Here is a 15,942-nt window from a genome sequence, read left to right on the forward strand (position 1 = left end):
AAACCTGATCCATTTTCTCGGATATGAAACTCACAAAATTATGGTAAAAAAAAATCGGATACCAAATTATTGGCGATGCTTAAGTTTAAGAGCTTAAGTTTATTGAAAATATAAAAAGATGAGAAGATTTCAGTTACTCTTCACAAAATTGAAGATGAGAAAGCGGGAGTTGTTTTACTCTAGTTTATAACTTCATTACAGGGTCACGTGTTCCCAAATCAGTTACATTGATGCCATGCTAGAGAGGTTAGTTATGACGAGATGGGAAAGGCCATTGGGTGAGCTAGATTAGTTATGACAACTCAACGGAGTAAGTTACAGGTGTTAGTTGGCATTGTTTTCCCTCTATTGTACAAATCGAGAGCACATAAATAGCTCACTCTCACTGTAATGGTGATCAATTGAATGAAGATCTCCTCTTCTCCTCCAAATCTTTTCTTCTTCTCTTCTTCTTCCTCTTTTCATCTTTGTTGGTTTTCGATTGATGATGCTTCCAGGTTTGCAAGGTGTTTGTCAAGCCCTGAACCAGGCCCGGCGGTGGACAAACGGCATCGAACCCACATGGCAGAAATCCCATAAGCACGCAAAGCCCAAAAACCTACTTCAAGCAAAACAATCTAACAAAGTCATGAAATACAGATAACAAAATACATCAACTTCTAAATACAACTTCAAGGACTACGACAAGGTAGAAAATACAACTCAAATACACTAGAGGAAAAAACAAATACTTGACAGCCCGCTAAACTACAACCCCCAACTTTCTTCTGACCTGAAAAGAATTAAGAACAACTTAATGAGCTTGGGAGCCCAGTAAGCAACCACTAAAAATATCGGGATCACAAAATGTTCAATGCTTTTTAGAAACATACAAAATGTAACATAATCAAATAAATATCAAAATGAACCCATAAATTAGAAATAATTCAAAACAGATTTAATTTACCAAAATAATGAGCATATAAGTCCCCCAAACAACTAATGCCAAAACAAAACATCAGAACTCATTTATTTAAACTCGGTGACCCAAGTCAGATTTCAGAGCTCATATGTTTACCCTCGGTGACCCGAGCCAGAATATCAGAAGCCATTATTCTTCACCGACGGAATGTGCGAAACTATAGTTTCTATGTCAGAAGTACGTGTCGACACGGTCAGTGTTTAATCCCTAGTGACATGATTATTGCATAATTAATTGGGGACTACAAGTTTCTATAGCAAAAATATGTCGGGTCCAAAAATTATCGTCAACGCAATATACTAGAATTCAGTAATCCCTTTTTCTAGCAAAATATTTCCAATTATATCAACAATAACACATTTAGCAAAACCATAAATAATAGCCAAAGTTATATATATATATATATATACACACACATATATAACAAATAACTTGGAATTCAAAAGAGATAACTTACTGAAACAGTATATATTACAATTTACTAAATAATTAAATTATTACATAAATCAAATGTAAATAACTGTCAGAACGGAATAAGCATCTTGAATCATCAAACAATCAAGAAATTTTCACATTCTTAAACAAATTCCAAAAATAATATAATACACAGAATTAACCAAAAGGTTAGTCTGAAATCAATGTTAGTTAAGAATGCATAATTTACTAGTAAGATAATTATGTAACCAAATAATAGAAGAAATAATTTAATTACAAGTGTCACGAATACATCATATATTAATATTTATAGGTGGTTTAATTACTTGGAGACCCCAAAATCTAACTCCCATTCGAACACAAGATCAATCATTCTTGAACGACCCTAAAAGCATAATCAAAATAGCTCAAAACAATAATTTAACAATACACAAAACATGGATCAAAGCCCATAGCAAGATTCAAAGACTCACTTTCTACTCTATCTAACGCTAAACATCTAATCACGAGATAATTTAGCCATACAATAGCCAAAAATCATGTTTCAAGGAAAATAGCATTTCAACAAACACCTTATGGGCATAACTAAAACTTAGCAATTAACCACATAGACAAATAAGGCACATGCTATTAATACAAACTAATATCCTTTACTAGCAAAGCAAAGAAGAACTAACCAGTTGGGGTAAAAAAAATATAATAAGCTAGCATCATCTCATTTTACCCACAAACTTGGCAATTGCAAATTAAAAAAAAAAAACTTACAAGGTTGGATGGCGAAAATTAGGCCAACAACAAACCCTTGAGGCCGCTTTTAGCTCCACGGCATGCAAGGGAAAAAGTCTATGATGCCCATCGGCTCACCAAACAAGGGAGGCACAAAGGAAGATAGATGAAGTTTTTGGCCGCCGAATTATCTTTTGAAGCTCCAAACCCAAGGTGGTGGCATGGCTAGCGGTGAGGTCGACATTGAGGCTAAGGAATAGGGAGTTCCAGTTGGGTGAAGAAACAAATGGAAGAGAGGCTCATGGATTTAGGAAAAAAGATAGAGAGATTTCACGGGCTAAAGAATGTGAAAATAAAAGCAACTGTTTTTTTTCTTTCATAAAAGCAATAGTTTTTTTTTTCCTTACTTAAGGGAGGTGGGATCCACAGTGTTTCTCCGAGTTGCAAATCCAATAGCAGTGTTTAACATGAATCGGATCATCGAATAATTTTTTTTTTTTTTGGCTCACCCCTACATATATCCTTCTAAGTTTCCTACTTAAGTATCATTTCCTTAACTGCATGTATATCTATTTGGGTGTGTATGTTTTTTCATTATCTATACTTTAAATTATTGACTAACTGTCTAACTCGACTCACAAGATATTACATTGTTTCCCTTAACATATTGCATGTATATAGTATGTATTATGTATATACATGTAAGAGCCCAAAAAAAAACATTATTTGAAACACGTTATTGGCAACTTGAACTAAAAGCTAACTAAATAAATATCTGTACTATATATGGTGAGGCTTTTAAATGTGTCTTTATCATGTTTATTTGAAAAATAAAACGATTCATCAGTACTATTCATAGGCCCGGGTGTGGGTCCTCTGTGAGAGAAATAATGGTTTTACCCCTCCAAGATTGCAGGGCAAGGGGATTTTCCTAAAAGGTCAGTAAATCACCGTAACTAAGCACTTTCAGTTTGTTTCTTTGGCAATCTCTTAAATAGAGAACGCTTATTGCCTACGGGGTTCTAAGTATTATTTTTTCTTTTCATTAGAGTATATATATTTAATTCATGAGATGGTTGTTTTTTTCCTATCAATTGTACAAAATGAGCCAGGGAGATAGGTTGTGCGTGATGGAGGGACACACACAAAGATATATATATATATATATATAGGATTTAAATATATATATATACACACAAATATATTATAAATTATATATTTTATATATTTTTAAAATTTATATCCATATAATGAGACATATAAATATATATATATATATATATAACCAAACATTTTCAATACACAGCCGCAGAATTCCGTAGAAAAAAAAAAGTATGAGAGAAAGTGGTTTAGGACGGATTTTTATTTTTTTTAAATTCTCCTCCTAAGGGGAAGAAACGCGGGAAAAAAAAAGATGGTGAGAGAGATATGCTTAAGAGAAAAAAAAATGGGGAGAGAGAAACATGCAAGAAGGACATGTATTATTGGAAGAGCATCTAACGGCTCTGAAGGGACGTCCTAACTACTCTATGGTCATCCCTAACCCCTTGTTTGGTTCAAAGGGGGAGGGGGCAGGAGGAGTGAAGGGGAGCAAGAAGAGGAGAATGGAAAGTTTGAAAAAATTTTATGTTTGGTTCACTTGAAGAGTGCAGAGGGGTAATCTTATTTTTTATTTTTTATTTTTTTGTTAGAAGTGACAAGTGTGATGTGCATTTTACCAATTTGCTCTTTTATATAAAATTAATCATAATTATTTTTTTATACATATTTAGGATTATTTCGTACAACTTTATTAATATTAATATTAGTAATGATATTATTTATTTAATATTAATACAAATAATAACATTTTTATTAAACAAATACTATAATCACTCTTTTTATATATTTTTATAATTTCATATTATTTAATCTAAAAAAATATATTATTAATAATATTAAATTGACAAATTAAAAAAATAAGAGAAAACAAAAAGCAATATGAAAAATGAAATTAGTTTTTAAAAAGATATTATGGGAATTTCTTAAATTGATAAAGAGCAATTTGGTTTTTTCATAGATATTTAAGGTTTAAAATTTCTGTTTAATAGCTCCACCTCTCCAAAAGACCCCGATTTGGAGGGGTGAAGCACCCCTTCAAACTTCTCCTTACTCCCTCAACTAAACAACCATCACTCCCCCTCACCCCTTGCTACCACTTCAAAATCCTGAGTAAAGTATCGGACCTCAATATATATATATATATATATATGGAAAATATATAAGTTATTTATATATGATATTTGTTGGTTTCATGATTTTTTTTTTTTTCCATTTGCAGTAAATCGTGATTCTAAAGTTTCAACTAAATACCTTTAAATCCATCTCTTTCTCCTCTGCAACCTCATTAGTTTCAATTATTTGGAATCAACCACATAGATATTCTTCTTCCACATTATCTATTGAAAACGAAAAGACTAGATAAACTGTGACCAAACATATTATTTTAAGTTTCTATTAAATACACCTTCAGTCTACACCATGCTCTTACACACTCCAACTCAAAAATTTCCCTTTTTGTCAAAACATCTACTAACTGTCTAAGAATATGTTCATACAACTTCAAAAAAGAAAAGTCCACATATATACCACTCTTGCAATGGAAAAATTTGTATTTCATTCACTAGCAAATGAAAAACGAAGGGTTCATGCGTGTGTGTGTATGTGCACGTCCCGCAATCATGCACACGCTGTGTGATTGAGTTATAAGCTTGCATGTACGCGAAAGTGTGTTATCTGTGTATTGCGTGCGATGTGCTATAATGAGTGTGTGTGGGAGTATGTGCTATCACGCTGTGCGTGTGTAAGTGTTTGTACGCTGTCATTATGTTTGTGTGTGCCGCAAAGAGTGCGTATGTGTACCAATGACTAATAGTTTATTAATATCTAAATCCTCATTAAAACCTTTCACAAATGATGAAATTTTGAATTATGAATGCGAAATTTCTAGAAATGTAAATAGTGATCGATTGTGAAAAATTGATCCCCACGCCGATGTGTGCGTAGACCCCAAACCCACTTGTTCCACTAAAGCTCATGCACGTCTTTGCCTTTTTTAAGCAACCTAACTACTAGTAGTTAGGTCAAATAAAAAAAAATATAGGCTCACTAATAATAGATTTAATATTGTTTTGTAAATATCTGATGAGAAAAACCTCCAATTTGACAATTTAAAAAAAAAAAATCAACTTGAACATCAAAGAAAATATCACTACATGAACCACCAGAATCCTCAAATGGTTGTTCAAATTGGCATCTTCAACCAGCAATTCAGAATCTTCAAACTAATATAAGCTCCAATGTCAAATTTCTCAAATTACCGATATGGCCCTACCCTGGAATCTCACCTGCTCCAAACCTCAGAAAAGCTTAAGCACCATATTCGTCTCCATTGACTCTCTAATCAACACATGACACAATAGTATATAGCAACCAACCAAAGCAATCCTTATTCCAGTATACTCCTGATCTAGCATTAAGAGAGAACATGGAGAAGATTGAACACTCATAGCTGATCATCAATGGCATCAGTCTTCACATTGCTCATGTTGGAAAAGGTCAGCAATACTGAAATATTATATTTTTCATTTGATTCTATCAAGTTTCTATGGGTTTGTGTAGGTGAATCTGGGGATGTCATTCTCCTCCATGGCTTCCCAGAGATCTGGTACTCATGGAGGTATCAAATGCTTGCTCTGGCTGAAGCTGGCTTCCGAGCCATCGCTCCAGACTGCCGGGGCTATGGCCTATCAGGTCAACCCCAGGAGCTGGACAAAGCCTCATGGCAGGACCTCACCAGTGACCTCCTTGGCATCCTTGACACATTAAACATCCCTAAGGTATGTATACATCACACTGGTCTTCATATGTATTTGGATCGTGAAGTTAAACTCTAACTGGTGTAACCTTTGTTTGTGATAAAGGCTTTCATTGTTGGCAAGGACTTTGGAACCAAAACAGCAAATGATTTTTCTATACTTCACCCAGGCCGTGTGCTAGGTGTCATAACTTTGGGTGTGCCCTTTGTTCCTGATTCCCCATCTTCCCTGGATGACCTTCCCAAAGGTTTCTATATACCCAGGTGGCGGGTAAGATACCCCATTTAACACTACACCGTTTAGTAAACCTCCCATCTGAACATCCATGACCACATCATCTATGAACTTATTAAAACTAATACTATGTGAATGTGCTGACGTGTCATCACTAACATGAGTGTTGCTATTTTGATCCAAAAAACAAAAAACCCAGGAACCAGGAAGAGCAGAGAAGGATTTTGGTAGATTTGAAGTGAAGAGAGTGCTGAGAAACATATACATACTGTTCTGTAGGAGGGAACTCCAGGTTGCAGAGGAGGATCAGGAGATCATGGACCTTGTGGAGCCATCCACTCCCTTGCCACACTGGTTCACTGAAGATGATCTCGCATGCTATACGGCCCTCTATGAGAATTCTGGGTTTAGCTATCCACTGCAGATGCCTTAGAGGTTAGATCCTGAACAAATATAGCACACTGTTTTCATTCAGCAAATAAGAAACCATGATAATAGTGATCTATTAAGATACTTATTTCTTCCAAGTGTCATTCAAAAGACTAGATATATAAAATTTCCAGGAAAACGGAAGAACAGGCTATGCACGGTATAAATAATTTCTGTGCACCTAAGTAAAAGCAAACAATGGAGAAAGAAACAAAAAACATATGACGGTACTTCAAACCTGAATATTCAGTTCCATATCCTGCCACTAATCTTCTCTGCTTCTGATCATACATTTACTGAAAAGAGAAACTATTTCAATCGAAGAACATAATTTAAATTCTGAAAACAAGTTCAATCTCAAGATTTTGGGTTGAAACAAGAATTTTCTGACATAATCTTCATTTATGTATCATTAGGTCAATCCACAAAGGACATGGCTTCACAAACCCTAAGATTGAAGTCCCTGCACTGCTGATAATTGGGGAAAAGGATTACATTCTCAAGTTCCCTGGTATGGAGGAATACATCAGGAATGGAACGGTGAAACAAGCTCATCATCTCTTTCATCAAAACCCACTCTTTAAACAACTAAGTACTATATATTGATTTCAATTTGTTCTTCTGAAAGAAGAATCTGTTACAAACTTTTGATTTTTAATGCTTCAATGCTGAAGAATAATAAATAATAAACAATTCACAAACAACTGTTCCAAATCTTAATGAGGCATATCATAACATACCAGATTATCATTTACAGATTTCAAGAAACAATGCATCAAGGATCTTTCAGGCAGTCAGTCATATTCAAACATCTGAGGGCAGATCAATACATCAAGGATGTTGATCAGGAGATGCTTTTCCTTCTTAGAACGAGAATTATATTGTTTAGGCTCATATAAACTCTCAAAAGACATGGTCCATTGAAATAAACAATAAAAACCAAGTGCTGAAGGAAAAGGTTCAGCAACGATCAATACAGATATCCCTTCCAGTAAAGGGCAATAAAGAGAAGGAATCAGAGTAGACAACATCGCTACACCTGGAGTACATATCCCAATACATCAGGATCATATGCCGTTGATATTCTCTGCACCATAATCAGTGTCCAACCAAAGAGCATTCAACTGAATAGAGTCATTCTTCGCACCATAATGAGTGTCCAACCAAAGAGCATTCAACTGAATAGAGTCAGCTGGCAAAATAAATAAGAGTGGGTTTGGTGCAGTTGGCTTCAGAAAAAATCCAACAATAGCAACAGGTGTTTACTCACACACAGTATTACTCAGGAAAGAGAACATGTTAAATTCAATCCATAATGAGTCAAATAAAGATTTACTTGTTCTTATTTGAAGCTTATTTATTTACTTGTTAACATAAAGATTAATATTTTGACCAAATAAATGCTATAACAAGTAGAGATGGCAATTTGTACCCTACCCGATGGAGATATCCCAGACTAGATCCTGGGTCAAAGAGGGTATTACCCTCTTTGACCGGAATCGGGTACTGGATCACGGTATACCCGTTAGTTTTTTTGAGATGCGACGGGTCGGGTAAGGGTATGCCCTCACCCCTACCCTGCACTCTTACCCCTTACCCTTACCCGTTGAAGAGGTGCAGGGTAAAACCCGCACTGCACTCCTTACCCTCTCATATATATATATATATATAATTTTTTTATAAAACTAAACATTTACTCACAATTTACTCAATATCTATTTTTCATAAAGTGATTAATTTGAAAAATAATACTTCAAATTTTCTCTTAATATATTATTTTTAAATTTTTATTTAATTTCTATATTTATATTTGATATTATTATCAAAATTGAATTTTTAGATATATATTAAGAATCATAATTAAATTAAAAAAAATAAACAAATATAAAAAAATTATTAGAACATCATGAAAAAAATAAGATACTAATAAAAAAATCAATTGGATATAACTTATGAGAATTACTTATAATGTTTTTTTATATTCAAAATATTACTAGATATTTATAAAAATTTGAGTTTATATAAAATATAAATAGTAGATATATGAAAAAAATTTTTAAACAAAAAAACCAAGATGGTTAAACATGAACAAAACAAAAAGGTAGAGTTACCATCGAGTCCCAAATAGACATCATTTTTTATGTGATTATATAATTTAAGATAAGCAAAATATATATCAACTCAGTAATTTTTGAATTTATGGATGTGTTTAAAGATTGTAATATAATGTATAATTAATTTATTTTTTTATTATTATTTAAATTTAATTCGATAATTTGAACAACGAGAAATGCGGACTCATGCGGAGTACTCAGACTTCTCAGGGGTATGGGTAAGGGTATGATTTTTTACCCGCAAGGGGTACGGTGAAGCAGGGTATGGGGTAGGGGTTACGGGTACGGGTAAGGGTTTTGGCATACCCTACTCATACCCTACCCGTTGCCATCCCTAATAACAAGGCAATCATTGCAAATAAAACCTCTTGATATGCACACTACAATGCTCACAAACACATTCATACGTGTGTTTGTACCTTTTAGATTCCACAAGGCCTTTTGTTAAATACACTAAGATTTCAATTGTAAAATAAAGAATCCCACTACAAATGAAATTATGGTGAAGCAAAATTATGACTTAAAATTGAAGTTCTATCAGATTGTTTGACCAATATAACATTGTCAAAATTTCAGCATAAAACCATATCGTAGATAAATACAAAAACAGAATTGCATTACTGAATTATATTCAGCTGTTAGTTTTCAATCCTATACATTAAAAGGTGCACCATAATTTATAAAGCGCTATTAAGAAAAAAATCAGAAAAGAACTCTCTCTTGTTACATTAAAAGAGTGCACTGTAATTTATAACGCAATATTAAAAAAAAAAAACAAAAAAGAACTTGATCCCATCTTTAGAATGACTGCATCTGGCCTGCTGCTTCACCATTTCTCCACATTCTAATTTGCCAAACATCAAGAGTGAACTGGGTGCCACAAAATTGAAGACTTAGCATACAAAAGGCGTGTTTACCTGTATTTCCAAGATAGAGATGACAAAGAGAGTGTACTGTATCACATGTTCAGGCTAGCATCATTTTTCCTATCATAAGAATAGAACAGAGACTCTTCAACAGGTTGCTGCTGGGTAACATACTGGTAACATTTGAAATTTACCAACACAAATGCATACAGAAATTGACTAACAAAAACAATGTGCAAAAACAACTTAACATCATCAAATGCTATTTTGCGACATTGCTTCTTGGCTAAATTTATAAAATATAATTATAAAAAAGGATGAAAAGGCTGGCGGACTGAATTTTAAACCAGTGAGAAGAACATACATGGAACAAGAAGCTGTCCAATTGGTTCCAACAGATCAATGCAGATAAATGCTGCAAAAGGAAGTGCAATTTTACAAGTATGACAACTTTTCCTAGAAGTCAGTGAGCAATGAACAGATTATTTTAACACAAACCTCAAATAAACTTCATTCATCTCAAAGCAAAACCTGCAGACCACGAAGTAATGAGAAAGAAGCAAGCAACACAAGAAATTATATCCAGAAGATATTCTCAATATTAGATAAAATAAAGTATTTGGTCCACAACAAATAGTCTAACATTATAAAGTAAGATACAATATAAAGATGCAGATAAAAGCTAATTAAATTTTCATCTTGCCACTCTGAAGGAACAAATGCACTTCCCTAAATGCACCAAAAGATGGTCAAAAGCAAGATGTCCATCTGCATGAAGAACCATAATCACATCAGTTTAAAGTAAAGATTTCGATGAAACTTGCAAATTCCAAAAAACGGAAGAGCTCGATTATATTAACAACACTACAATATCCTGAATCAAAGCTCAGCCATAAAATGCTACTTCAATGTGCAGGCACATCCCCAACAGGATACTGAGTATTGAATTAACTCGCCAAACCTTGACTAAAGTCCAGAAAGTTCATCTCTTTCTTCCTCCACGCTCCCTTAAAGCAAGGGTCAGCATTTCACTAGGTCGGATATTGTAGTAAGCAAGTGTAAGATTGTCCTTGAGAAAACCAGCCCGGCCACTCAGTTTCTGTTTGTTAGCAGGAAGCTGAACCTCTCCAGCGATCTTCTCCTTAAGGCTGCCAATAGTTTCAGATAAGGAATGGACAGTGATCTCCAACACCTGCCCTTTAAGGTTCCCTTCATCAACATTAGGAACAGAGATAGAAATGCGAGCAGAACCCTGCAAAATAAGATTTCAAGAAACCATAATTGACTTCATTAAATTGAAAACAAACACAAAAACTAAGACCAGACAAAACATAGATATGGGAAATTACAGGGTGCTGCACAAGGAACTGATCCTCCGGAATGAGTGAAGAATCATCAAGTCGAGGTTTCTTTGGCTCAGGTTCGTCAGGTAGCGGTGGAGGAGCTTCTTCAGGAGGCGGAGGTGGGGGCATCCCTGACATAGGAAGTGGTGGAACCATATGCATGTTAGGTGCTGGAATAGGAATGGCACCAAAAGGCGGTCGGGGGGCCATCAAAGGAGTAAATTGGGATCCCGGGGGTGGTGGAACAGGAATTGCTGATGGGGTTATTGATATAGGCTGAGGCATGTGAGGTGGCCTATTCATCACCATATGCTGTTGCGATGAATTAAGATGGTAGGATGTTTGTGGAGGCCCTGCAGATGAAACCAATGGTGAAACACCTGGCCGATGGGGTAGCTGCATGATACCCCCACCAGTACCGGGGGCTGAATACTGGACATTGGTAGGAGGAACAAATCGAGGGATATTCAGTGCCAGTCCAGGTGGTGGAGGGAGAGGACGAACCATCGGAATACCAGGTCTCGGTGGTGGAGCAGCAGGGCCAGCTAGAGCCCTAAAATCACTGGCATTAGAATCAATTTGTTCTTCCCCCGGAAGACCCTGTGACAATGCCTGGCTGGCAGTCCGGCCGATGCTCCCTGAATGACCATCCCATATAACCTGCTTCGGCTGCTCATCCTTCTTCTCAATCTCTGCCTTGACTGCATTGGAGACTTCCTCCTCTGTGGTACCAAAAATATCAGGTCGAGTCTTTGCAAGCCCCACAATGTTCCTCGAAATCTCATCATCTGCAGCAAGGGTAGTCTCACGGATCTTAGCCATCATTCTCTCCTTCTGTTCTTTATACTTGGGGTCAATAAGCGATATACGCATATGCTCCTCCATCTCACTGATGGGGATCAGCTCGCCAGTGATGGGAGAAATCACAAACTTGGTCGGATCCCTCTCTGCAGCCACCCTCTCCTCAGGCCTCTTCCAGTTCTTGACAATCCTCATTGGTGGCTCCGGCTCATCACCCATTGCAGACTTCATTTCACCCTTCTTCTCCTCACCACCATCATTCTCTTCGATTCTTGTGGCCCTCATGCCCTCCTCCATGAGCTGGATCTCCTCTTCATCCATCTCCATCTCAACCTCCTTCCCAGGCTCAGCAGTGTCCATGGCTTCCTTCTCATCCAAAGTAGAGAACTTGCTCCTTCTAATAACTTCCTCAAGCGTCATTGGCGGAGGTAGCTCCTCATCCTCATCATCAGCAAACTCAATGGTCTCAACAACCACAAAATCATGCCAATCAATCATAGCCATCTCCATTCTCTCCTTCTCAATCTCATCCTCAGCCTTTTGCCTCGCCTGCTCCTGGGACCGATCCCATTCAAGCCTATGCAAACACCTCTCCAAAACTGTCGTCAAATCTTTCACACTGTTCTCCAGCTTCCCAGTCAAGCCTTTTGGCGGCATCAAAACCTTCGAATACGCATCGGCCAGTGCAGTGAAGAACGTGAACATGCTGTGCGTGGGCTTCAAGAAGTGGAACTGAGGGTTGCTGATCTCACGACTAGTGAGGCTCGTCAAGAAAGACTTACCATTTCTGGCAACGAACTGCGCTGTGAGCTTGATGATATCCAGCTCCTCGCCGGTGATGCCCTCAGGCAGGCGCACAGTGTACTGCTCGGCCTCAGGAGGTTCAAGAGGCTTGCGGGTAGGGACACGGAACGGGGCCGAGGGGTCAGCCTTGGGGGCAGGGGCGGTATCAGGAGGAGGGGCTGCGGAGTCGGGCTTGGGTGAGGGAGATGGTTCAGAGGGCTGAGAGGGGTCGGAGGCGGACTGGAGCTGGGATCGGAACTCGGAGATGCGGTGCTGGTAATAGGCGTGGTAGGGATCTGTGGTGATGATGAAGTTGAACTTAGCGTTGTTGGCGTTGTTGGCAAGGATACGCTTCTCGAACTCGGGGCCATTCTTGGCGACGAAATTCGCCGTCTTGTCGATGATCAGGCGGATATCCGGCGGGGGGTGGATGATGCCGATCGTGCGCGTGTGGGTGGCCACCGGAGCGGGGGCTGACGGGGGCTCATTGGTCTCTTGGGGTTGCGAATCGGGAGGGACCTGGGCAAGTGGGAGAGGGCCGGAGTCACCGTCGGCGGGCGGCGCCGGAAGAGGGAGGATCGGACCCAGCATCTCCGACTTCTTGCTTGATTTCTAGGGTTTTTATGAGTAAAATTGAGGGGGAAAAATTAGGGATTTGGACAACGCATGGGATTAGCGATTGACGAGAAAGAAAGGGAGCTAGGGTTTGGGGAAAAGCAGGTTGGATTGATTTATAAATAGAAAACGTTTTGGTATGGTGTTCCGCTGGAATAGTTTAAGTAAGCAAAGAGGACATTGGTGAAGTGAAAGTCGGTACCACTGTGCCTCGAGATTCATATTTTGTCATTATTGCCTCACGATTGTTGATTTTGTGATGATAATTTATTATCACGACCGTTGGTCCTTGTGGATGTGGTTAAGGGCGTGTTTGGTTCAGAAGTGAGTGACCGAAATGATAAAAGTCTGAAAACACCACTATGGTGAAAATGTGGAGTTCAATTGGAGGTGGTTTACTTCTATGTGTTTGGTTAAAAGAAAAATTATCATATCAGTGACCACTTTATGTGTTTTTTGGATAGCAGAAGTGAAAATCTTGAAAAGGTGATTTCAATAATTTCTCGTGTTTTGGTAACATCGAAGTGGGGTTATGATCACCACTTCAAGTAGGAGGTGAGGTTAGTGGTGGGCACAGGCCATACGGCAACCCGGCCCGGCCTGTATTCAGCACGGAAACGGTCCACCAAGTCAGTGACTAGGCGGGCCGGATCAATGAATCGTAACCGACCCGTCATGGAGACGAGCCGGTTACGAGTTGGGCTTGCCCCCGTGGCCCGACAGGTTGGCCTGCCGGGCCATACCTAGCTTAGAACCTGATTGCAACCCATCGGGTTGCAACCCGGTTCCCAACTAGTCAGGTAACCCGGCAGGTTGGGAGCCATTGAAGCCTAACGACTATTACAATCGTTGAGCTTTTAAATTCAAATTTTAAATTTTGAAAAAGTCAATTTTTTTTAAAAAATTTTTTATAAAATTCTATATATACCCTTCATCCCCACATTATTTAGTTTTTACCAATTATCAATCTTTCCCAACTCTCTTATGCTCTCTTAATCTCATTATTTTTCAACTCTCCTATTTTCATTCTCTCTTAATCTCACTCTTTCAAGGCATATTATTTGGATTCTTGGAGTTTAATTATTTCTAGTCAACATTATCAAGGCTTAATATTACAAGTTGGAGTCTTAGAGATTTGGAGAATTGGATTGATGCAAATTTAGGTTATCTCTTAATTTTTTACATTTTGAAAGTCGCCGATTAACAAGGTTAGTCATGATTTATTTATTTTTATTTTTAGTTATAGTTTTGTAGGCTTATCTTATTTTAATTATGCAAGTATTAGTTGTATTCTTGATATATTTATGTTAATTATTAGTTTAGACTTGTGTTTTTTTTTTAAAAAAAATGCATGAAATTATTATTTGTAGTTTTGGTAGACTTTTTTTTTATAAATACTTGGACGAAATTATTATTGTAGACATGAATAAAAATATTAGTTGAAATTCTTGATATTTATTTTAATTATTAATTTAGACTTGTGGTTTTTCAAAAAATGCATGAAACTATTATTTGTAGTTTACATAGAGATGTTTTTTTTAAATAATTGTATGAATTTATTTTTGTGGACTTAAACAAAATTATTAGTTGTATTCTTGATATTTATTTTTATTATTGGTTTAGACATGTGGTTTTTAAAAAAAATGCATGAAATTATTATTTCTAGTTTTTGTAAACTTGGTTTTTTTTTAATATTTGCATGAAATTATTTTTGTAGAGTTGAATGAAATTATTTTTTTGTATTTATGATATTTATTTTTATTATTAGTTTAGAGTTGTAGTTTTCATAGAGTTGTTTTTTTTTTTTAAATATTTGCATGAAATTATTTGTTGTAGACTTGAACAAAATTATTAATTGTATTCTTGATATTTATTTTTATTATTAGTTTAGTGTTGTGGGGTTTTTAAAATGCATGAAAATATTTTTATAGGGTTGAATGAAATTTATTTTTTGTAGTTATGATATTTATTTTTATTATTTGTTTAGAGTTGTGGTTTTTTTTTAAAAATGCATGAAATTATTTTTTGTGGGCTTGAATGAAATTATTTTTAACTTGTGGGTTTTTAAAAAGTACATGAAATTATTATTTGTAGTTTTCATAGAGTTGTTTTTTTAAATAATTGCATGAAATTATTTGTTGTAGACTTGAACAAAATTATTAGTTGTATTCTTGATATTTATTTTTATTATTAGTTTAGTGTTGTGGGTTTTAAAAAAATGCATGAAATTATTTTTGTAAAGTTGAATGAAATTATTTTTTTTGTATTTATGATATTTATTTTTATTATTAGTTTAGAGTTATGGTTTTTTTGAAAAATGCATGAAATTATTTTTTGTGGACTTGAATGAAATTATTTTTAACTTATGGGTTTTTAAAAAGTATATGAAATTATAATTTGTAGTTTTCATAGAGTTGTTTTTTTAAAATATTTGCATGAAATTATTTTTGTAGACTTAAACAAAATTATTAGCTATATTCTTGATATTTATTTTTATTTACTTTAGACTTGTGGGTTTTTAAAAAAATGCATGAAATTATTATTTGTAGTTTTTGTAGACTTGGTTTTTTTTTTAAATATTTGCATGAAATTATTTGTTGTAAACTTGAATGAAATTATTTGTTGTGTTCTTGATATTTATTTTCATTATTAGTTTAGACTTGTATTTTTTTTCTTGTTTGCTTGAAATTAGCATTTGTAATTTTTTTGTAGACTTGTTTTTAAATATTTGCATGAATTGTTTTTTTGGAGAGTTGAATGAAATTATTAGTTGTATTC

General features: G+C 35.8%; 2 protein-coding genes and 1 long non-coding RNA gene across 4 annotated transcripts; 1 reads left to right on the top strand and 2 right to left on the bottom strand.

The window, feature by feature from the left end:
* Nucleotides 1–647: 647 nt before the first annotated feature.
* On the bottom strand, nucleotides 648–7,063 carry LOC120283870. The gene is made up of 3 exons (XR_005543394.1): nucleotides 6,881–7,063; nucleotides 6,483–6,631; nucleotides 648–772 (listed from the first exon to the last, which is right to left on the bottom strand). It is a non-coding gene; the product is annotated as an uncharacterized LOC120283870 (long non-coding RNA).
* Nucleotides 5,484–7,182, top strand: LOC120283869 (epoxide hydrolase B-like). The gene is made up of 4 exons (XM_039290639.1): nucleotides 5,484–6,000; nucleotides 6,085–6,249; nucleotides 6,413–6,648; nucleotides 7,059–7,182. The coding sequence occupies exons 1-3, from the start codon at nucleotides 5,683–5,685 to the stop codon at nucleotides 6,644–6,646; spliced, it is 717 nt and encodes a 238-aa protein (XP_039146573.1). The 5' UTR covers nucleotides 5,484–5,682; the 3' UTR covers nucleotides 6,647–6,648; nucleotides 7,059–7,182.
* Nucleotides 7,183–9,410: 2,228 nt separating this feature from the next.
* On the bottom strand, nucleotides 9,411–13,256 carry LOC120283868 (probable splicing factor 3A subunit 1). 2 transcript variants are annotated; one of them, XM_039290638.1, is made up of 6 exons: nucleotides 10,972–13,256; nucleotides 10,584–10,874; nucleotides 10,121–10,390; nucleotides 9,987–10,037; nucleotides 9,674–9,742; nucleotides 9,411–9,600 (listed from the first exon to the last, which is right to left on the bottom strand). In XM_039290638.1, the coding sequence occupies exons 1-2, from the start codon at nucleotides 13,138–13,140 to the stop codon at nucleotides 10,605–10,607; spliced, it is 2,439 nt and encodes an 812-aa protein (XP_039146572.1). In that variant the 5' UTR covers nucleotides 13,141–13,256; the 3' UTR covers nucleotides 9,411–9,600; nucleotides 9,674–9,742; nucleotides 9,987–10,037; nucleotides 10,121–10,390; nucleotides 10,584–10,604. The 2 variants fall into 2 exon arrangements, with proteins under 2 accessions (XP_039146572.1, XP_039146570.1); XM_039290636.1 differs by having other exon boundaries at nucleotides 10,121–10,874.
* Nucleotides 13,257–15,942: the final 2,686 nt, after the last annotated feature.

Source organism: Dioscorea cayenensis, chromosome 19 (assembly GCF_009730915.1).
Source record: "Dioscorea cayenensis subsp. rotundata cultivar TDr96_F1 chromosome 19, TDr96_F1_v2_PseudoChromosome.rev07_lg8_w22 25.fasta, whole genome shotgun sequence".
NCBI classification, from domain to species: Eukaryota; Viridiplantae; Streptophyta; class Magnoliopsida; order Dioscoreales; family Dioscoreaceae; genus Dioscorea; species Dioscorea cayenensis.